This window comes from Sciurus carolinensis, chromosome 9 (genome assembly GCF_902686445.1).
Source record: "Sciurus carolinensis chromosome 9, mSciCar1.2, whole genome shotgun sequence".
Classification (NCBI taxonomy): domain Eukaryota; kingdom Metazoa; phylum Chordata; class Mammalia; order Rodentia; family Sciuridae; genus Sciurus; species Sciurus carolinensis.
The window spans coordinates 66,390,303-66,414,606 of NC_062221.1; the positions used below are offsets into that span (position 1 = coordinate 66,390,303).

The 24,304-nt window shown below is 37.3% G+C and overlaps 1 protein-coding gene and 1 pseudogene across 1 annotated transcript; one reads left to right on the forward strand and one right to left on the reverse strand.

Annotated features, from left to right (window-relative positions):
- Window positions 1-220: 220 nt before the first annotated feature.
- On the reverse strand, window positions 221-22,654 carry LOC124992681 (UAP56-interacting factor-like). The gene is made up of 4 exons (XM_047563817.1): window positions 22,205-22,654; window positions 18,677-18,805; window positions 975-1,064; window positions 221-557 (listed from the first exon to the last, which is right to left on the reverse strand). Exons 1-3 carry the CDS (start codon window positions 22,305-22,307, stop codon window positions 1,021-1,023), a joined length of 276 nt encoding a protein of 91 aa, XP_047419773.1. The 5' UTR covers window positions 22,308-22,654; the 3' UTR covers window positions 221-557; window positions 975-1,020.
- LOC124993643 (GATA zinc finger domain-containing protein 1-like) overlaps window positions 22,306-24,304 on the forward strand; it is a 45,971-nt pseudogene continuing 43,972 nt past the window's right edge.

Below are 24,304 nucleotides of genomic sequence, written 5' to 3' on the forward strand. Positions count from 1 at the left end.
TAGCCATAATTGTTAACAGTTTAATCTCAAAACCTGATAATTAAGAGTGTTACAACTCACATTTGGGGAGTGTAACAGACAGAAACAGATTTTTGCATACAGGGGAAAAAGGATTACGGTGAAGGAAAAATGTTCTATTGTTTTCAAGGTTTTACGAATTTATATAAAGGTCTACTAGATTTTCTTCTATTCATATAAAAGCAGTAAAATGGGGGGGAAAGAAGAAAAAAACTGTTTTATTAAAGTAAAATAATAGGCAATGAAAAATAAATATGCTAATTTACCTGGTGGTAAAACTATTACAACAATGACATATGAAAACTCAAAACTCAAAAGTGTTTGAGGGAAAAAACGAAAATAAAATACAATTTATTTTGGACTTAATTTCATTTTGGGTCTCATTTAATTTCTTTCAGACAGGGGCACATGGTAAATGGAGTAGCTGGTGTTCTGTGAATTTTAAAATGACATCTTGAAAAACAAACTGAAACTTACTGACAAGTTCTCTTTGCTACTGCATCGTCTAGCAGTTGTTCTGTGTTCAACTGGTCCTGAACCTAAACAGAAAAAAAAAAAAAAAGAGCAGTAGAACCCAAAGAATTTGGATCCAAGCAGCTACCATGCACTATAAAACTTTATAACCCAGTGTTGCATATGTGTGAGTGCAGGAGAGGGGTCTGTGCTATACAGGCAATACCTGTCTGTTGGGGGTTATTATATTAGAAAAGTGGCAAATACAAATTTATTACTAAATAACAAATTATAAGAAGTTGCTACTAAGGGCAAGAAAAGAAGAAATGTAATAAAGAAGTTGCTACTAAGGGCAAGGGAAGAAGAAATGTAATAAAGAACTAAGCTAAAGTTGTTCCCCAAATTCCAAATGTAATCCCTGCCTCAACCAAGAGCCATTCCTATGATTAAGAGTAGAGAATTCTCTTTAGGTAAAAGAAAACACCATCAAGGCTTTTTAATACCTTCTTCTGAAAAGAAAAGTTGCCTGATGAGTGTCTTTTTGATGGCTTAATATATTTCCACTTCTGGTAAAATTAGCTGGGATGTTATTTCTGCAACAAAAACAAATTTATCATGAGTAATCTCAGACACTTTACTTTTAAACATCTTGAGAAAAAGTAAGCACATAGTTAAATTCATAGGCTGAAAACTTGATGAACATTTAACAGACTTCAAATTGTTTATTTACATGAGGGTATTGAGATATGATTTACAAATATTTCCTACAGCATATCACATAACAAACTAATTTTGAACTCATGATCTTCCAAATATTTAATTCTCCAATATTCCACCTTTCTTCTGAAGACATTTACAAGATTACATTTTAATGCTATTTCTTGTTTATAAACTTGGTGAAAACATAAATATATAGATTTGTGTGTAGGATTAGTAAAAGATAATCATACCTAGGCACATTCATGCCAAACTGAAAACAAACATAGAATTTGAAAACAACCTTTCCTCCTCTTAGCTTTCTCTTCCTTATTAACACAGAAACTTTTATATATTAATATGAACTCACGGAGATACACTTTTTCACTTTCTTATTGTTTCAGGCACAGAATGCACTTTGTAAATTATATTTGACTTGACTTTCACCACTTCCCTTCTATTTTCTATAGAAAGTTGGTGAAGTATGAGAAAACAAAAATTCTTATCTACTACAGAAACAGGTGCTTAACAGGTTACCTAATCCTACTTCCAAATGCAAAATTTCTCTAATTAGCCTAATTAACACATAAATCTAACATTCTTATTTGAGAAGGTTCCCTTTCAAAAAAGGTACTACTAGATGATTCTCCAAAATGAAAGTTAAGTGAAACTGCAATTGTACCCATTCCATTCATACAAAGACCTCATTCCCAATTTTTTTTATGCATTATCTTCTATTAGATAAATAAATGGTATTGGACACTGAAATAATAGGGCAATTTCAGTTTGTCAGCTTCCTTTCTGCCTACTTTGTCCTTAAAGAGAACAGATGCCACAAGTATAACTTTTAGTTTTGTGCTATTTCTTTTAATTTGGTATAAAAATAATTTCAGCCTAAGAAACATTCACACAGAATTTTTTCTTTCTAGTTTGCTTTTTCCTCAAATAATCTACATTATGATTCAGTGTTTTAGTAAGAGACACAAGACTGAATAATCAATTCAACTTTCAGAACTCCCAGTCCCTAGGGCTGGGGAGATAGCTCAGTTGGTAGAGTGCTTGCCTTGCAAGCACAAGGCCCTGGGTTCAATCCTTAGCACTGAAAAAAAAAAATTCCCAATTCTGAATAATTCTAATTGAGGTGTTAGAATTTTTACCAAAATGATCCGTTTTACAATTTTATTCTCTTTGTCAATGGAGGTAAAGAAGAGTGATGCTTTTAAAAATTTTTATATAAGTTTAAGTCATCAATAAAACTGTCTAAGAAATAAGGAAACTACTATTAAATGCTTCCATGTAGGATTTCATATAAGACATCTAAAATATTTGTCTTGAAAATAACAAGAATCACTGTAAATGTGTTCTTCTGAACACCTACTAAAAGAAGTATTTATTAATGCAGGACAATGCATTATTGACTTACATCTGAATACTTACTTTCTGTTTATCTGGTATGTCTCTTGAGAACTGCAACGGGTTTCCTTTGCATTTAATTTTGTCGAGAAGTTTTGCCTTCTTTTTAATATTTTTTTAGTTGTTGATGGACCTTTATTTTTATTTATTTATTTATATGTGGTGCTGAGAATAAAACCCAGTGCCTCACATATGCCAGACAAGTGCTCTACCACTGAGTCACAATCCCAGACCCACTGCCTTCCTTTTTAAACTGGAAAATATCATTCTATATTCTTTCAGAAGGCAAAAAACTATACTAATCAGATTGCTTTTTGCTAATAAACCATACTACAATAAATATTTGTAATGAAGAATGGACAGAGACTAACAACTGCTTTAATCAATAAATAAGGGTGATGGACAAACTAAAATGATTTAAAAATTTCCAAAGTGATTGAATAAACAACAGCCACATTATACTTAAAATTCTTGTGGTACTCTGGGGGATGATGGAAAAAATGTGATTATGGAGCTCAAGAAAAGAATCAAAAACAGATGAAAACTAAGGAATAACTTATATAAATGTGATTCTGATTCTAAGTGCTATGGTTTGGATAAGCGTCCTTCCCAAGATTCATGTTACAGGTAATTCCCAGGGTATTGCTACTGAGAGGTTGTGGAAGTTTCAGGAGGTAGAGCTTATTGAGAAAGCCTTACATCACTGGAGGTGTCCCTTGAAGGGGACTATGGGACCTTGGCCTCTTCCTCTTCAGTCATTTGTTCTGCTACATGCTCCTGCTATTATGTGCTGACCTGCCAAAGGCCCAAAGCTCTGAGTTCTGCCCCTCCCAGTCTTGGACTGGAACCTCCAAACTATAAGCTAAAATATACCTTCTTTATTTGTAAGTTAATTATCTCAAGATAGTTTGCTATAATAACAAAACACTAACACAAAGTGAAGGGGTAAGAGGGCCAAATTCCAAAACAAATATGTGAAAAAGAACAAACAGAGGTTATAATAGCAAAGAATTCAATCTGAAATGGTTAGAGGGGAAAAGAAGAAAATTTAATATGATAAAAAACATAAGTGAATGAAATGTCCACTTTTCTTTCCTTCATATTAAATTAAGTCCACCATTAAAGCCTAATTCATATTTCCATATCTTGCATGAGGACTTCTCTAAAATGCTTGAGCATATGGATGTTATCTTATACTTTACTGAATTCCCCTGTTATTCTAAGCATATGAGAAATGCTTATAAACATCTACTGACTATACAGGTAAACCATGAAGTCTTCATTTTCATAAACATTTAAAAGAAGTAAATGTAAAATCAAAGATAAAGATTATCAAGAACATAGGGGAAAAGACACAGATCAGACTGATGGCCTATTCCAGGCTTTGTATTTTGTCTTAATAACACCAAGGACATATTCTATGATGCTGTTGTTCATGTAATTTTCCTTCAAGTATCTGGCACATTATAATCATATAATTGTGATAACTTTATATCTTGAGTTTATTAAACATAACAGACTTATTTTTCTTGTCCCATTTTTCTAAATAATATAGTAAAACAATTATTTACATACCATTTATACTGTACTTGGTATTATAAGAAATTTAGAGATTATTTAAAGTATATAGGAGGATGTACATAAGTTACATGCAAGCACTACACCATTTGATATAAGGGACTTAAGCAACTACAGACTTTGGGGTTTGAGGGGTGTCCTAGAACCAGTTCTTCACACATCTGGAGGGATGACTGAGAATGTGGAAGTTTAGATATTCTTCATGACTAGAAATTATTTGTATTTAGTTATTAAAATTTTTATATAAGCCCCAAAATACTGAAAAAAAAAATTAAAATTAGCTGATCATGGTAGTGCGTGCCTGTAATTCCATGATTTGGGAGGATTGCAGGTTCAAGGTCAGCATCAGTAATTCAGCAAGGCCCTGAGCAACTTAGTGAGACTCTGTCTCAAAATTTAAAAAGTAAAAAAAAAAAAAGGGCTGTGGATTAGTGGTTAAGTGCTCTTGGGTTCAATCCCACGTACCAAAAAGAAAAAAAAGTTTTCTCAAGTTTATTCATAAAAATGTAAGTACAAATAAAGGAAAAGTATTTCTATCTTAGGATTAAGTCATCATCCTACCTTGCCACTTAGAGGTAGACTTAGAATTCTAGTCAGTTAGAGGTCAACTTAAAATTCCAGTTGCCTTCCTACCCACAAAACCAGTGATAACTACATAAGGACATCTCTTTCCAGGTGTTACTCTTCCTTTACGGTTCAAATTAGTTTTACTAAAACCTGTAAAAGGAAAAGAATAAGACACAATTGCTGGATGTGGTAGCATGCCTTTAATACCAGCTACTTAGGAGGCTAAGGCAGAAGACAAGTTTGCAGCCAGCCTGGGCAATTTAGTAAAACCCTGTCTCAAAATAAAAAAATAAAAAGGGATGGGGATGTAGCTCAGTGAAGAAAGTACCTAGATTCAATTTCCAATACCTCAAAAAAAGAGAAGGAAAAGGAGAAGAAACTATTAATTTAGGAATGCAATTGTGAGGGTCACAGGATACTCAATTGCTCAAAAGAGTAGATGAGTACTTTATAACTTATTATTTCCATATTTTTTGAACTACACAAAATATTTCATTTTTAAATGGAATAGAAGTCCATTGGGAAGGGTTCTGTGGTTATACTCAACTGCAAAGGAACAGGTGATTCTCACACGTTCCCTTTAGCCTTCTCTTCTGTCACTACTTCCTCAACAGGACAATCTAGACTGTATCTGTGCATTGTGGTAGACACTAAACACAAAACTACTAAGCTCTGTCTGTGTGTGTGTGTGTGTGTGTGTGTGTGTGTGTGGCAGGGGTGCTGGGGATCTAACCCAGGACCTGGTGCATTCTAGGCAAGTGCTATATAACTAAGCCAAATCCCCAGCCCTATATGAGGCTACTGAATGTTTGAACTATTATTAGGCTGAATTGAGATGTTACAAATAGTGTAAAACACTTCACCAATGATTTTATATTAATTATATGTTTAAATGATAATATTTTGAATATACTGAGATAAATAAAATTTATTACCATGTGATTCACATTTTGTTTCTATTTGATAGAACAGAAACTCATCCAGAGTAGAATCACTCTCTCATCTTCCATTTACTTACTACTGCATTGCAATCTGACTTCTTTTCTTTCAGCTCTACTCTATTCAAATTGCTTTTCATCAGTCCTCCAATAAGTGTTCGTGGACATTATTTTAATTTCTGTGGCAGGTAATATTACTGTGCTTTTCCATCCTGATTTAAACAACTTTTCCTTAACTACTAAAGACACATGCTCACTGCAGAAATTCTACAAATACATAACATTAGTTTCAACTATATTTAAGCAACTCAAAATTGACTAGTACATGCAGTACCATGACTACTGCACTATAATACTACCATTTTGTATTAGTAAATAAATAGGTGAACCTTATAGTAATCTTGTAGCAATTATAATTTTAAATTCTATGTACTGTCTTATAGTCTACGTTAATACTACTCTATGAATATTATCCCATGTTTTTATAGTCTTTTCTTGCATTACTTTTTAATGTACATTTGATCTAACACATTTCTTACTAATTGATTCTTGTTTTGAACATTTTTTACACACATCCATATTTTCTCAAGACATAAATTTCAAGAAGATGAAATACCAGATGAAAGATAAAGCAAACTCTTAATGATTTTTACTTATATTGCAAAAATCTCTTCCAGAATGAGTGCATTCATTTATATTCTGAAAAACATAAAGAAGGGTGCTACTTTTTCTCTTATCACTGACAAGTAAGAAGATTATCATTCTTAATAACTTTATTGCTTAGTGTTTGAAAAAAAATCTGCCTTATTTGGTAGTTAGATTACTAGTGAGAATAAACATTTTCCATGTGTTTTTATGGCCACCTGTATTCTTTCATTCATGAACTGTCATGTTCATGAGTCAGTTTTCTGTGGTTAAGTTCTAATTTCCTTCAATGTTTGGACAGAGGAATTATATTAATTTTTTTAAGAACTGACATCTTGACCAGCTCCGACTCCCAGAGCCAGTGGCAAGCTCCAACCCGCAGGCAGCTTCAGGGACCAGGACAAGGCAGCCAGGGACTTCCCCAAGCAGCCCTGCTCCCTCCAACGGCAGGCGCCTTTCAAGGCTAGCTTCTCGGAGCAGATTGCCCAGTGAGAGCCTTTCTACACAGAGCCAGCCACAAGTCCTGGAACCAGCGGAGAGCTCCGGCCCACAGGCAGCCTCTGGAACCAGGGCAGGGCAGCCAGAGACTTCTCCAGGCGGCCCTTCTCCCTCCAGCGGAAGGCTCTTTCCATGGGGTGATCCAAGATGGTGGATTAGATGGTGACTGCATCTCCTGTTGCTCCAGAACCCAGGATTCAAGAAGGGGAGGCACTGAGAGACTCAGACTAAAATAGAGCCAAGGGGTGAGTCTCCCCAACCGGGTGAAGCTCGGCCTGAGCGGCAGGCCCTGATACAGGCGGCTTCTCAGAGCAGGGCAGGGCAGCTAGAATCTTCCCCAGGTAGCCCTGCTCCCTCCGGCAGTGGGCTCCTCCCACACGGCCAGCTTCTCAGAGCAGGCCCCCCAGTGAGAGCCCTTCTGCACAGAACCAGCTCCAAGTACCTGAGTCAGCAGCGAGCTCCGGCCTGCAGGCAGCTTCAGGGACCAGGACAGGGCAGCCAGGGATTTCCCCAAGCAGCCCTGCTCCCTCCAGCGGCAGGTTCCTTTCACTGGCCAGCTTCTCGGAGCAGACCGCCCAGTGAGAGACTTTCCACACAGAGCCAGCTCCAAGCCCTGGAACCAGTAGGGGGCTAGGGGCAGCTTTCTTCGGAAGCATTGCATTATCAAGTTCCTCCGAGACTTCAGGTTACTGAAGGCTGGGAGGTGATATAATGGAAATCTAAAGGGACACTATAAGCCAATAGAGGAAATCTACAATATCTCAGAGTCCCACTGACATCTGACCAATATGAGAAAACAAGGGAAGAAAATGCCCCAAACAAACCTAGATACTATATCAATAAAACCCAATCACAGCAGAAGAAAAGTCAGAAAGGGAATTCAGAATGTACATAATTAAAACAATCAGGGAAGCAAACAAGGAGGTGAAAGAGCAAATGCAGGCATTGAAGGATGAGATGAAAGAGCAAATGCAGGCATTGAATGATCGCACCAATCGACAGTTAACAGAGCAAATTCAGGAAGCAAAAGATCATTTCAATAAAGAGTTAGAGATATTGAAAAAAAACCAAACAGAAATCCTTGAAAGGAAGGAAACAATAAACCAAATTAAGAACTCCATAGAAAGCATAACCAATAGGATAGAACACCTGGAAGACAGAACCTCAGATACTGAAGACAAAATATTTAACCTTGAAAACAAAGTTGACCAAACAGAGAAGATGGTAAGAAAACATGAACAGAATCTACAAGAATTACGAGATATCATGAAAAGGCTTAGAGAAACAAACCAAAGGAATGAACAATCCATTCAATGAAATAATATCAGAAAATTTCCCAAATCTGAAGAATGAAATGGAAAATCAAGTACAAGAGGCTTATAGGACTCCAAATATACAAAATTACAACAGACCTACACCAAGGCACATTATAATGAAAATACCTAACGTACAAAATAAAGACAGAATTTTAAAGGCCGCGAGAGAAAAGAATCAAATTACATTCAGGGGGAAACCAATAAGAATATCAGCAGATTTTTCAATCCAGACCCTAAAAGCTAGAAGGGCCTGGAACAACATTTACCATGCCCTGAAAGAAAACGGATGCCAACCAAGAATCTTATACCCAGCAAAACTTACTTTCAGATTTGATGATGAAATAAGATCCTTCCATGATAAACAAAAGCTAAAGGAATTTACAAAAAAAAAGCCAGCATTACAGACCATTCTCAGCAAAATATTCCATGAGGAAGAGATGAAAAACAACAATGCAAATCAGCAATGGGAGGAACTAGCCTAAAGGAACAACCAAATAAAGGAGAAACCAAATTATGTCAAAAAACAAAAATGAGTCAAATGACTGGGAATACAAATCATATCACAATAATAACCCTGAAAGTTAATGGCCTGAACTCATCAATCAAAAGACATAGACTGGCAGATTGGATTAAAAAGAAAAATTCAACAATATGCTGCTTGCAAGAGCCTCATCTCATAGAAAGAGATACCCATAGACTAAAGGTGAAAGGATGGGAAAAAACATACCATGCACATGGACACAGCAAAAAAGCTGGAGTATCCATCCTCATTTCAAATAATGTGGACTTCAAGCCAAAACTAGTCAGAAGGGATAAAGAAGGACATTACATACTGCTTAAGGGAAGCATAAATCAGCAAGACATAACAATCATAAATATCATGCCCCGAACATTGGCTCATCCACGTACGTCAAACAAAACTTTCTTAATTCCAGATATCAAATAGACCACAACACGATTATACTAGGCGATTTTAACACACCTCTCTCGCCTCTGGATAAATCCTCCAAACAAAAATTAAATAAAGAAACCATAGATCTCAATAACAAAATCAACAATTTAGACTTAATGGACATATATAGAATATACCATCCAACAAAGAACAAATACACTTTCTTCTCAGCAGCACATGGATCCTTCTCTAAAATAGACCATATTTTATGCCACAAAGCTACTGTTAGCAAATACAAGAAGATAGAGATACTACCTTGGATTCTATCAGATCATAATGGATTGAAATTAGAAATAAATGACAGAATAAAAAAACAGAAACTTCTCCAATACCTGGAGATTAAATAATGCGCTATTATATGATGAATGGATGACAAAAGACATCAGGAGGGAAATAAAAAAATTCTTAGAAGTAAACAAGAACAAAGACACATCATATCAAAATCTATGAAAGCAGTACTTAGAAGAAGATTTATTTCATGGGGTGCATTCAACAAAAGAAGTAGAAATCAACAAATAAACGACTTAACACTACAGTTCAAAGCCCTAGTAAAAGAAGAGCAGACCAATACCAAAAGTAGTAGAAGACAGGAAATAGTTAAAATCAGAGCCGAAATCAACGAAATTGAAACAAAAGAAACAAAAGAAAAATTAACAAAATAAATAGTTGGTTCTTTGAAAAAATAAACAAAATTGATAAACCCTTAGACACACTAACAAAGAGAAAGAGGGAGAAAACTCAAATTACTAAAATTCGGAATGAACAAGGAAATATCACAACAGACACAACTGAAATACAAAACATAATTAGAAGCTATTTTGAAAATCTATACTCCAACAAAACAGAAAACCACGAAGACATCAACAAATTTCTAGAGACATATGAATTACCTAAACTGAACGAGGAGGATATATACAACTTAAATAAATCAATTTCAAGCAATGAAATAGAAGAAGTCATCAAAAGCCTACCAACAAAGAAAAGTTCAGGACCAGATGGGTTCTCAGCCGAGTTCTACAAAACCTTTAAAGAAGAGCTCATTCCAATACTCCTCAAACTATTCCATGAAATAGAAGAGGAGGGAACCCTCCCAAACTCATTCTATGAAGCCAATATCACCCTGATACGTAAACCAGACAGAGACACATGGAGGAAAGAAAATTTCAGACCAATATCCCTAATGAACATCGACACAAAAATTCTCAACAAAACTTTAGCAAATTGCAAACAAAAATATATTAAAAAGATAGTGCACCACAATCAAGTGGGTTTTATCCCAGGGATGCAAGGTTGGTTCAACATTCGGAAATCAATAAATGTCATTCACCATATCAACAGACTTAAAGTTAAGAATCACATGATTATTTCAATAGATGCAGAAAAAGCATTTGATAAAATACAGCATCCCTTCATGCTCAAAACACTAGAAAAAACTGGGGTAGTGGGAACATTCCTTAACATTGTAAAGGCCATCTATGCTAAGCCCATGGCCAATATCATTCTAAATGGTGAAAAACTGAAAGCATTCCCCCTAAAAACTGGAACAAGGCAGGGATGCCCTCTTTCACCACTTCTATTCAACATCGTCCTTGAAACTCTAGCCAGAGCAATTAGACAACCAAAGAAATTAAAGGAATACGAATAGGAAAAGAAGAACTCAAACTATCCCTGTTCACTGATGACATGATTATATATTTAGAGGAACCTGGAAATTCCACCAGAAAACTCTTAGAACTCATAAGTGAGTTCAGTAAAGTAGTAGGTTACAAGATCAATGCTCATAAATCCAATGCATTTTTACACATAAGTGATGAATCTTCAGAAAGAGAAGTTAGGAAAACTACCCCATTCACAATAGCCTCGAAAAAAATAAAATACTTGGGAATCAATCTCACAAAAGAGGTGAAAGACCTCTACAATGAGAACTACAGAACACTAAAGAAAGAAATTAAAAGAAAACCTTAGAAGATCTCCCATGTTCTTGCATAGGAAGAATTAATAATGTCAAAATGGCCATACTACCAAAAGTGCTATACAGATTCAATGCAATTCCAGTTAAAATCCCAATGATGTACCTTACAGAAATAGAGCAAGCAATTATGAAATTCATCTGGAAGAATAAAAAACCCAGAATAGCTAAAGCAATCCTCAGTAGAAAGAGCAAAGCAGGGGGTATCCCAATACCAGATCTTCAACTCTACTACAAAGCAATAGTAACAAGAACAGCATGGTATTGGTACCAAAATAGACAGGTAGATCAATGGTACCGAATAGAGGACACAGACACAAACCCAAATAAATACAATTTTCTCATACTAGACAAAGGGGCCAAAATATGCAATGGAGAAAAGATAGCCTCTTCAACAAATGGTGCTGGGAAAACTGGAAATCCATATGCAACAGAATGAAATTAAACCCCTATCTCACCCTGCTCAAAACTCAACTCAAAATGGATCAAGGACCTTGAAATCAGACCAGAGACCCTGCATCTTATAGAAGAAAAAGTAGGTCCAAACCTTCAACTTGTTGGCTTAGGATCAGACTTCCTTAACAGGACTCCCAAAGCACAAGAAATAAAAGCAAGAATCAACAACCGGGATAGATTCAAACTAAAGAGCTTTCTCTCAGCAAAGGAAACTATCAGAAATGTGAAGAGAGAGCCTACAGAGTGGGAGAATATCTTTGCCACTCATACTTCAGATAGAGCGCTAATTTCCAGAATCTATAAAGAACTCAAAAAACTCTACACCAAGAATGCAAATAATCCAATCAACAAATGGGCTAAGGAAATGAACAGACACTTCACAGAAGAAGATCTACAAGCAATCAACATATATATGAAAAAATGTTCAACATCTCTAGTAATAAGAGAAATGCAAATCAAATCTACCCTAAGATTCCATCTCACCCCAATTAGAATGGCGATTATCAAGAACACAAGCAACGATAGGTGTTGGCGAGGATGTGGGGAGAAAGGTACACTCATACATTGCTGGTGGGGTTGCAAATTAGTGCAGCCACTCTGGAAAGCAGTATGGAGACTCCTTAGAAAACTTGGAATGGAACCACCATTTGACCCAGCTATCCCACTCCTTGGCCTATACCCAAAGGACTTAAAATCAGCATATTACAGAGATACAGCCACATCAATGTTCATAGCTGCTCAGTTCACCATAGCCAGATTGTGGAACCAACCTAGATGTCCTTCAATTGATGAATGGATAAAGAAACTGTGGTATATATATACAATGGAATATTACTCCGCCATAAAGAATGATAAAATTATGGCATTTGCAGGCAAATGGATGAAATTGGAGAATATCATGCTAAGTGAGATAAGCCAATCTCAAAAAACTAAAGGACGAATGATCTCGCTGATAAACGGATGAGGACATATAATGGGGGGTGGGAGGGGTTAGTGTTAGTGTTAGGGTTCGGGTTAGGGTTTTAGGGTTAGGGTTAGGGTTAGGTTTAGGGTTTAGGGTTAAGGAGGGTGGTAAGAATGGAGGAAGGAAAGATTGTACAGAGGGAAAAGAGGGGTGGGAGGGGTGGGGGGAAGGGGAAAAAAATAACAGAATGAATCAAACAACATTACCGTATGTAAATTTATGATTACACAAATGGTATGCTTGACTCCATGTACAAATAAAGAAACAACATGTATCCCATTTGTTTACAATAAAAAAAAACTGACATCTTTACAACACTGTTATCATTTAGGAACACGGCATACCCTTCTACCTATAGAAATCTTTATTTTGTCACAAATTGGTTCAGTATAGCTCCCTTTTCTTTACATAAATCTTGCATGTTTCCTTTTAAACTTGTTACTATTTTATACATCTTGTTGTTAGCTCTAAAAGATTCGGTTTTAAAAATAATTTTCATACTGTCATTCCTTGCATTACTGAAAGCTACTGAGGTTTTAAATACCATTTTATAATTAGCTGTTTCACTGAAGTCACTTATTAATTTTTATAGTCCTTTTCAAACTATTTTCCCGGGATTTTTTCCTCCCCACCCCCCACCCCCACTGGTGCTGGGGATTGAAACCTAAGTGTCACAAATACTAAACACATACTCTACAACTGAGCTACACCCTCCAACCTGACATTCTTTTTTCCTTTAATATTTTTGGGGTAGTGGGGTGATAATTATGTTACTCTCAATGATATGGTCTTCCCTCTTCCAAGACTTATACCTCAGTTTTGAAAAAATTTCTTAATGCAACATCCAGAAATTTCAGATGATCATGCCAAGTAACAATTTTGATAGAGGTCACTCTCATCTTATTTTGGGGGGTAATGTCTTTAGAATCTTATCTGATACTTTACATCTGCACCATGGTGGTAAGTCTTGCAACAAGAAAGTTTCACAGCTAAAAATAAAGTTAAAATGTTTTCTTTAGTATAGGATTTCTTAGGGCTAATGTGTACTACGATTCTCTAAGAGAGGGCTGATTGCATACATCAACTCTTAAAACTTTTTGTGTAATGTCTCTATTAGTAATTTTGAGACTAGAGTCCAATAAGACAGTTATAAAAGCCTATGTTAAGATGACTGAACCACTTACCAATTTATTGCCTTTTCGCTTCCAATTCACCCCTTACTGCCCTGGCTTCTGATACTGGAAAAGTATTTTCTTGTCAACTATGTTAAGTTTTATCAGTAGAGGGCGCTGAAGAGATCTGAGGATAAAGGGGCTTTTCTTTTTCCAGTACGCTTCTCAAGGTGTATTACTGTGTCACAGGATGTCAAGTGATACCAATCCTTGGTATGCATCAGGCTAATACTAGGTGAGGCCAGAGAGAAAAATGTTAGTTAAATTTTGTCCCTTAGGCGTCTGCCTAGTTCTTGGCCCTGCTGACTCCTTCAGTGAATTTAAGCTAGCCATCCCCATAGGCAGCCTTCCACTAAGTTCCATCAACATGGACATTCAATGAACTTCTTTCTATCCAGAGGCCCCATGGCCCCACCCTCTCCAACAAGGTCAGGGGCTCAGAAGGAGGAAGGTGGGGGGCAGCGGTCTTCAAGATCTATTCTTTTCTCAGGGGCTGGGGTTATAGCTCAGTGGTAGAGTGCTTGCCTACCATGTGTAAGGAAGGCACTGGGTTCGATTCTTGGCACCACATATAAATAAATAAAATAAAAGTTGTCCATCAACAACATATCATATATATTCCTTTTCAGGTGTTATGCCTCGGTCCTAAAGATATTTATTTTATAATCAGAAAAAAGGCAATAAAGACATAAATTCTTTAAAAATTTTTAATCAAATAACTGCTGTCTTGTGTAGGTTTATGTTGGGGGAACCTATACATTAATTCAAATCTATAACTTGCTATTTTTATTTGTATTAAACAATGAAACAGCTATCCCTTACAATGCTAGACACTGTGTTAAATACTTTATATTGCTTAAGAACCTGAGGTTGATGCTAAAATCTTAATCTTGCAAATGAGCAAAGTGAAGCAAAGAACAATGATTACCAAGAGGTCACAGTTTGAAAGAGTAGAGATATGATCTAGGTGCAGGTGGGTATGTCTCCAAAAACTGAATGTATGTTCAAACTGGGATATAAATCTTAAAGGGCAATAAAAAGCACAATATAATCAATAATACACTTCAAAGGAAAAAAAACTATTACAGAAAAAGTAATACAAAATTACTTACAAAATGGGTATTATGAAATTAGCAAGATATGAATAGGGAGATAGACATGATTAAGTCTGCATGATTAAGTACAAAGATATGGGCAACCACAGCATATTGAGAGATAGTCTGGGGAAAAGGATAAAAGGTGAATGGACATGTTGAGCTCAAATCACACAGGGCTTGGAACAGGGATAAAGACTACCATGACGAGGAGGAGGGGGTCACTGTATTCACACTCAGACTACAATAACCTACAAGGAGAACTATGGAATGATTGAAAGAGGGAAACAGAAGGTAGGTAAGACCATTTCAAATGCTACTGTACCACTCAAACATGACATGATAAAGAACTATGAGAGGAATGGAGTGTGGGGGGTCCTCCTTGCCACGACCCATGTGGAGAAAAGGCTTAACTGCCAGAGAATGATGCTGGTGGTTTTTCTATCTATTATCCAAAAAACTTATCTACTCAATAAACACACAAGAACCAATACTCTTTTTAAATGAGAGGGGGCATGACGGGTCTGGCCATACCAGCTCTGGCCTCTTACAACAACAACTTGCCCAACTCTCTTTTGATTATAATATACAGGTAAAGGGGGCAAGGGCAGGGAGGAACTGCTTCTGTGATGGACAGGACAGGGTGGAGTTAGGGGAGCCATTCTCTTAAGGGGGAATATTCCAGAAGGAGACAGGGAACCACTCCCGCCCAGCAGCACCACACGCTTCCCAAGAGTTCCTAGAAGCCAGGCATCTGCGTCCTATGGTTCAACCTAGTCTGATTCTGCTAAATAAGGATGGCTTCCATAATGGAGAAATTTGATAATATTCCAAAAGAATGAATTGGTAGGGCAAAAAGAAATATTAAAGGGAGAAGAAATCTGTTATAATGCTATGGTTTCAGGAGCAGATGAGACTGATGAGAAAGTCACTTAACAAGAATAAAATTGATTAAAACAATAAAAATAAGTGGTAGAATACTATCCCTTGGTGCCTTCTATTTCTATCTGTTTACAGTACATGGTTCCCATACATATCATCCTTTTTCACTGTCTTCTATTTCTCTCTTTGAAAACAACTAAAACTAGAGAGAGCAAATTTCCTCTTTTAAATCCCTAGGCTAACCCCTTTAATTCATTAATTAAAATGAATTAATTTCACACATACATCATTTGCCTCAATTGTTTGAGGACCCTTTAAGAGGTAATTAAAGACACAAGGGTGGAGCCCTAATGAACAGGAACAGTACTCTTATAAAAGGGACCACAGAGAGTTCTGTATCCCTCTTTCTGGCATGTAAGGTTATCATAAGACATTCATAATCTGCAACCCAAAAGGTAAGTTCTCACCAGAACCCAATATGGCTGGCATCCTAATTCAGGTCCAACCTACAGAACTGAAAAACAAAACTTTTGAGATTTACCAGCCACCAAGTTATAGCAGCTTGAAATAAGTCACTGCTTCCACTTCAATCTATTTTAATTATCACAACATATAGATTCAAGAAAAGTCTACTGTATATTCATGAGAGAATAAAAACACAATTAAGGTCCTAATATAAAAATGGTTTTGACCTTGTGGACCCTTGAGTTTTGGGGATTCCCTTGAGGTGCCCAGACAACATTTTGAGAATCACTGCTGTATGACTCTACCACTGAAGGACAGTTAGGTTGTTTTAAGTACTTAATGAGTGTCTAAATCGTATTTCAGGCATGGAGTTAGAAAGACTTAATTTACTTACTTATGCAACAATCAAAAATGAGTATCTGCCAATGCCTCTCAGGTCTCTTACCTCAAACTAATATTCTCACTAACGTTACATGTGGAAATCTAAAGTACTCCCAATTAGAACATAAGACAATCCCACATCTTTCTTTACATTCAGTAACAGTGGCAGTTGTTCTTTTTTAACCTGTCACATGTAAGCAGAGAATGAAACCAAGTACAGGCTCAATTTTGTGATATCTAAGCTGTTGCTAGATATCACTTATCTTGAGACTCAGATCATAAGTCCCATAAAAGGAAAGTTTTTCTGATCTTTTATGGACCACAACATATTTCACCTTATCTATTAAATCACCCCTGATCTTTATAGCACAAAATTCCTATTTGAAGTCCTATAAAACTATCCAAAATTCTCTTATGACATTTTTCACACTCTACTTTTCTATTTTACTTCTGTTACTAGAAAGTAATTTCTTAGAGCAACAGACTACAACTTTACATATACCCAAACCCAGTCAGTTCAAAGCATTTAAAAATATTAGTTACTTTTGGTTTCAAAGAACTCTAGTTACTTTAAAATATACAGTATACATATAACATATGTAAAATCACATACAAAAATGGTATATTTAACATTTATTAAAAATCTTTAAATATAAATCAATGAAATTACATATTCATTTGCTACAACTAAATGCCCCATCATAAAATTTACTAGCTTAGGTTCAGCTATTTAAAAAATTATTGAGAATAAAGTATTTTATATAGAGTCTAATCTCTGTTACACATATTTTGAGGACATCCTGGCATATTAGCTGTTAAATATAGAACAAATTATTTTCAACCTACTGGGGATTACATTTTGTTTTTCAACATATAGAAAAAAATTAATTGAAAAGTTAGTTTGTCAAAGAATTTTTTATATATGAAAAAAATTTACTTTTTATTTGAACAAAGGTTTATTCTAAAATGCTGATGTGACTACCAAAAAAGTTGATGAATCATATATATGTTCAGTTACTGCCTTCAATTCATTTTAGAACAAAATAAGCTTCCAGATTACCAAAAGTAATCATATATATAATTTCAGATTACATCTAAAGCATTCAATTTGGAGTGTCACCTCTGTAGGATTTAATAAATCCTAAAGGTTTGAAACGATAAAAAAAAGAATCTGGATGTAGGGGCTGAGAGATTAGTTCAGTGGTAGAGCATTTGCCTAGCATGCATAAGGCCCTAGGCTCAGTCCCCAGCAGTGCAAAAGAAGAAAAAAGAAAAAAAAAAAGGTTTGGATGTAATTTTCTATGCAAAATATATAGCAGTCTCCATACACTAAAAGGATTCTCATTTAGAAAAGGGAGTTTGCTTCCTATAACATTGTAGAAGTAACAGACAGGCATGTTTTAATTCAAATTAAGAGAATTTTCTAGTAAGTAGAATCATCTCCAACAACAGAATAATTTGTCTTGGAGGTGGTATGCTTTCACTAAACATTTAAACTGGAGTCAATTATTCTATCAAACAGACTGTTAAATGAACATGTCACTGGGAAGAAGCTAGGATCTCATGATATATAAAATCTTTCCCAATTTTAAACCCTAAGTATGATTGACTATTTATATATTAAGGTGTCCTTAAAATGACTTAGTATTTTTAAAAAACAGTATCATCACCTATTTAAGGAAAGTTAAATTTTTTTAAAACAAGGTTTTAAGTATATGATATAGGGCAGATCCGTGGGATCCAGAGGGAAAAAAGAGGAAGAAAACAGGGAGGAAATACAAGAATGTATTTAACAAAATCATACTATGAGTATATATTTATACCACAGGAAATTCCATCTTTAAGTATATGTAAAAAGCACCAATCAAAATAAATGAATAAGGGCTTGGGTTGTAGCTCAGTGGTAGAACACTTGACTTGCACAGATGAGGCACTGGATTCAACTCTCAGCATCACATAAAAAATAAATAAATAAAGGTTAAATTATTTTTAAAAATGAATGAGCAAAAGGAAGATCAGTAGAATAGAGAAAGGAGAATATGGGGAGGGTGGGGGAGGAAAACTGGGACTGCAATGGAGTAAATCAAATTTCACGCATGTATGACTTTGTCAAAATGAATCCACTGCCATGTGTAATTATAATGCTCTAATAAAAAAAAATAGTATACTAAGAATCCACAAATAACAGCATTCCATTAAAGTTTACTTTCAAAACTTACCAGAATTCTGTCGGATCCTCCACCATACTCTCATCTTGAATTGCTGGATACTAGTTTGCTGGAGTTCTCTATTTAGTCTTAGAAAATTCTGATTCTTTCCTTCCTTTCGATTCAACTTGATAATATCATCTACAACAAAGGAAATACCATAATTACTTTCATTTGAAGTTACTGACTAAATTACTCAGTCTCATTTTTTAGTTAAGAGACTTCCTATGTCCCTAACTTTGAAAGCATTGCCAATAAGATGTTAATAATAATAAGATAAAGCCCAAATCAGCCATTTTGCTTAGTGTTCTGAAGAAAATTTTTAGGAAAAATTCAAATCAATATCCTAAACAGATCTACTAACAAATGAAATGTTTTACTGTCCACAGCACTTCTTTCCCTAATGAATATAAATAAGCAAAAAGTCATTCACAAAAATTATTCATACTGTGCTTACTTTCCATACCACAGAAGTCTCCATTTTTAAAAGATGACCACCTTTATTAAAATCATAGGCAGTCAAAAAATAAGTAAATCATTCAATCGCAGACCAAAATTTCTAAATTTCATCTCAACAAATACTTATTGAGTATGTACCTTGCACAATGATTGTATATGTAAGGCTGTGCTGTAATAGAAACAACAAAAGTATAATATAGTTCCTGACCTCAGTAAAAGTATTGATGAAATAGATGTGCAAATAACAAATATGAAATTAAACACAAGTGCCATGATAAAGATACAATATTTTAAAAAATGGTACTAGTTCACCTCCTTTAGCAAAGTCACTCGGGGTTACTTTATTTTTCTTTTTATACTGATTTCTGTAATTCTGTAAGCCTCATTATTTCCAAAAACCATGTTCAAGGATAATTCATAAACATCACATTATGCTAATACAACAGAACAATGTGAAGATCAGAACACTAAATGTACTCCAGATTCCTATTTATATCTGTTAAAGGTTACTAGAAACCAACAATACTTATTTGAGAAACATCCAAACACTTTCTCCACAGTTCAAACTCCAATATTAATTTTAATGATTGATACATCAAATGAACCAAAGAAACTGTACATAATCAACTTCATAATAAAACTTAACAACGATTAACTTCAATTATCTTTTCCAAACTGCTTTAAGTACAAATAATCTATGTGACTAGAATCAGACTTTTCTAAGTCAGAAGGAAATAGGTTATAAGGATCAATGCTAATATATTATGGTTCTACCTCACCCATTTGTAATCTTTAAGACTCTTAATCACATTCAAAAAACTATTCATATAAAATACTTCAAATCTCTCCAAAGTATGTCTTCCTAAGATCAATCTTCAAGCACAAAAGGTCTGCCAGCCAGGCATGGTGGTGCACGCCTGTAATCCCAGCAGTTGGGAATCCCAGTGGCTCAGGAGGCTGAGGCAGCAGGAGGATCACAAGTTCAAAGCCAGTCTCAGCAACTTAAGGAGGCCCTAAGCAACTAAGCGAGACCCTGTCTCTAAATAAAATACCAAAAAAGGACTGGGATTGTGGCTCAGGGTTTAAATGCCCGTGGGTCAATCCTTGGTACCAAAAAAAAAAAAAAAAAGAGAGAGAGAGAGAGAGAGAGAGAGAGAGAGAGAGAAAGAGACAGACAGACTGACTCTGAGCTGTATTTTAACTCTCCACAATGAAGAGAATTACCCTTCAGTTTGCTTGAATATCATAATTACCAAATAAAATACAAAAATTACAAGCTTAAGAAATGTATTAGTTTTGAGAATACATATTTTACATTTCCCTACACCACCTATAGCTTGAATCTAGAGGCAAACAAATCCTGGTTCTACCACTTATGAGCTTGGCTATATGACTTTTTGCACGTTACCTAATTTCTCTATGCCTCAGGTTTCTGTAAAATGTGAATAACAACGATAACTTACATACAGTGTGTATAAAAATAAAGTACAGTGCTTACTGTGTACTAGGAACTGTTCTAAGCAGTTTGTACATGCACATTCACTCTTAATACTTAAAAGAAACCTATGAGGTAGATAAACTGTTACTATCACCTTTTAACAAAAGAGACACTGCCAAGTAATTTGCCCACAGTCACATGGCTGGTAAGTGGCACAAGAAGCAGGGTCCCCACTTAAGACAGTGTGTCTCTGGATTCCATGCTGTTTATCTCTAGGAGTATAATCCTCATGGGGTTATTATGAAGACAAACCAAAGCAGCTCATAAAAATGTCTAGTCCAGGGCCTAGCAGATAGTAAACAATAAATATTGCTATACATTTTCTTAGCTTTAGGTCAAGATTCTTCTTATCTTTCGAGCTTTCTACTGACTAACAGTAAGACAAGACTTGAAGGCAAGCATACTATTTCTGATAATTTAGTTAATTCCCACACTGGGTTATGACCTGTGGCAATCCTAGAAAACAAGAGTTCTTGACGTTTGACCAAGAACTTCCCAGATAAACCACAACAAAAGAGAAAAAACAAATGGAAAGAAATGTTGACTTAAAAAGAATGTTTCCAGGCCCAACACTATCCTAAATACCGTCCTTAGAAAGTTTACACCTCTAAATCCACTTAGGCATTTACTTTTCAAAACTCTGAAAAACTTCAGGAAAGAGAAAGAGCAGGCAGACCTGACTACATACATACAAAACCATAACTTGAATCCCGACAAAAGCATAATTACTTTGGGACCAGCTAAGCCAAACACACAAAGAATGGTGCCTCGACAGTGTGAGACCTACTGTTTTAACGGAACCACTGATCCTGCTTTTCTGTAATCAGCACCAAGCCATGCCACCCTTCTCACTCGAGCGGGACCCCCCACGCTTTACCTTGCTTCTCAGCGATCCACCGAAATCCCTCGGTTTTGCTTCCTTTTCCTAATTAGCTAATAACTTCGGGGCCAGGATAGGGAGAGTGCGCTTTCCCAGACACACGAACAACAAGCATCTGACGCGGTCCTCGCCTCACCGTATTCTGACAGCCGCTCCAGGCGCCGGCAGAGCCAGCCGAGGCCTGGACGGTTATGCCCAACAAGCCTCGTCGGGAACCACTCGCGCCGAGCGGTCACGGACCCGGCTGCGCTCTCCGAGCTCTCCCGAGAAAGCACAGCTCCACGAGTCCCCACTCCCGATAATGCCCCCAGCGAACACGCTCCAGGGAAGCCCTCGGAGTTTCCCCGACAAAGAGCGGGGTAACCGGCGAGGGGTGGCGCCGCTCTGGGGAACACGAGGGCACACGCGCCCCCGGACCCTCCAAACCTGCGGCCCGTAGCGCCCCCGCCCCACGGTCCCTCGTCAGACACCGCCTCCGCCGAGGGGGCGCCCGGATCCCTACGGCTGGACCCCGGCACCTGGCGTCTAGCCTGCGCTCCGGGTTCCTCTGGGGACCCCAGCTCGGTTCCGCCCACCCCCACGAAAACTCGATCTGCAAACGCCGTCAACGGCCCCCTTCCCCCACAGACCGCGCCACTTGGTTCCACCCACACCTCCCCCCACACCTCCCCCCACTCCAACTCGGTCCAACTCGGCCCCTCACCCAAAGACATATCGATTTTGTCGAGGTTTTCGTTACTGCGGGCTTTCGGCGGCGGCGACGAGGTCGCGGTGGCTCCCACCAACCGGGTACCAAACCGGTTCATGGCTGGAGACGTCGCGCTGGAAGAGTCAGCCGGGAAGGCCAGAGTCAGAGACCTGCCACCTCCCACTCACGCACGCAGACTAGCTGCACCGAAGGAGCGCGCACGCGCGCTGGCGGCGTCCTCGCTCTCCCACCCGCGGCCGCGGGCGGGGGAAGGGGCTACCGAGACTAGCTGTCGGCCAGAGCGGCCCACGCCGGCCTCGCTCCTAGCGGCCCTTGCAGTCCCGGCGAGGCATTCGAGCCGCTGCCCTGGGCGCTGCGGGGACGGCGGCTTTAACAGTTCGTTATTCGGCCCCGGTTGGGGCATGCCAGACCCTGAGCACCTCAAAATGTCATGTTCTAAATGGTACCATGATTCTCCGTGTCCATCGGTCCCTCCTGCTGCGGAAAGACCCCTTGTGCCTCGGCACACACGAACCTTGCACACCCTACTGCACTGCAGCCTGGGGAGGCAAAGCAGACCCTTGCGAGCATAGGTTGCAGTACTGCGTCCCGGCTCTCCTCTCCCTGGCACGCGGCTCCACCTGCAGCATGCGGAGTTGCCACGTCCGGTCCGAACGCAAAAACTGCAGTGACTGCTCTTGCGTCACCTTAACAATAAAAGTAAATGCTAACGTTTCCCTGTCTCCACCACTTCTCAATCAGCACTCTCAAAGTATTTGGCACAGTACCACCTTAATAACACCTCATCTTTCCTTCGGAGGGTAAGTACCTCTGCTTATTTAGCTGCGTTTTTCTCTAATTCTTTTGCGTTAGAAATTGGTAGGACTCGGGATTTTTTCTAATTATTCCTATAGGAAAGCTTCTTAATATTTGGTGAATTTCTTTTTACTGTTCATTCATTCTGTTTACAAAATGTGATATCCCCTTTCTTCTTACCTCATTCTTCCCCCTCAGAACGCTCATAAGGAAGTATTATTTTATCTTTATAATAGACTTTGGCATCTAAAGGAAAAACGACTACAATAACAACAACAAAAAACAGCGGCAACTATTCTGTCCACCAGAAATATCCGCAGTCTTTCCAATTCCTAAAATTTCTTTAGCATAGAAACAAGCCAGAACTTTATGATGACCTAAAGTATCTCAAAACCGCAGTAGCCTATGCTTAATTTAGTACTGTCACAATGTCATGTGGTTTCCAACTTCAACAGCAATGACACAATTGGCTGTTTTTTGCTTGGGGATCCCATGTCTTTAAATATTTCTTATTTTGCACATTGTGTTTGTTAGTAACTTATTTCCCAATGTTTATTAACAACAACAATGACAACAAAAAAACATTTATGGCCCATCATCCCTTTCTGTATCTGAATTCAAAGCAGAAGATTGCAGTGATAATTTTGGAGTTATCTTAACAATAAACTGCAAGTGAGTGTTCTTTGTATCTGTAGCATGAATAAAACCAAGCACCATTCCAGAGAGTTACGTCTCTTAATTATAAGCAAAGAACCATGACATTTGTGGTGTGTGTGTGTGTGTGTAAACCTGGATAGTCTTGAAGAAATGTATGGTTTTTATTAAACTTTTGGAGAATTTATAAGTTAACTGCTTATTCTCAAAGGTCAAGTTGGCTTTCTTCCCAGTGCCAAAAATATAACTCTTCAAAAAGAGTGAATCAGCTGGGACGCACCTGTCAAGATTACAAGGAATTTTAATGGCAAAGGAAGGTTTTAACTAAGAAAGACCCGAGAAGGACTGGAGATGTATCTCAGTGGTAGAGCACCTACTTAACATGTGTGAGACCCTAGGTTCGATCCCTAGTCCTGCAATAAAATTAAAAAATAAATAAATAAAATAAAATAAAAATTCAGCTTGTCAAGGAGAATAGCATGGATTCTCTTGGCACAAGGTTTTTTGTTTGTTTTGTTTTGTTTTTGTTTTGTTTTTTTTTTTTTTGACATACGGGTCTTGATTTTACTACTTCACCCTATAACCTCCACCCTTCTCTGCACTGCTAACAACTAGGGAAAGTGGGTTGTACAGTTAAAAGTCAGT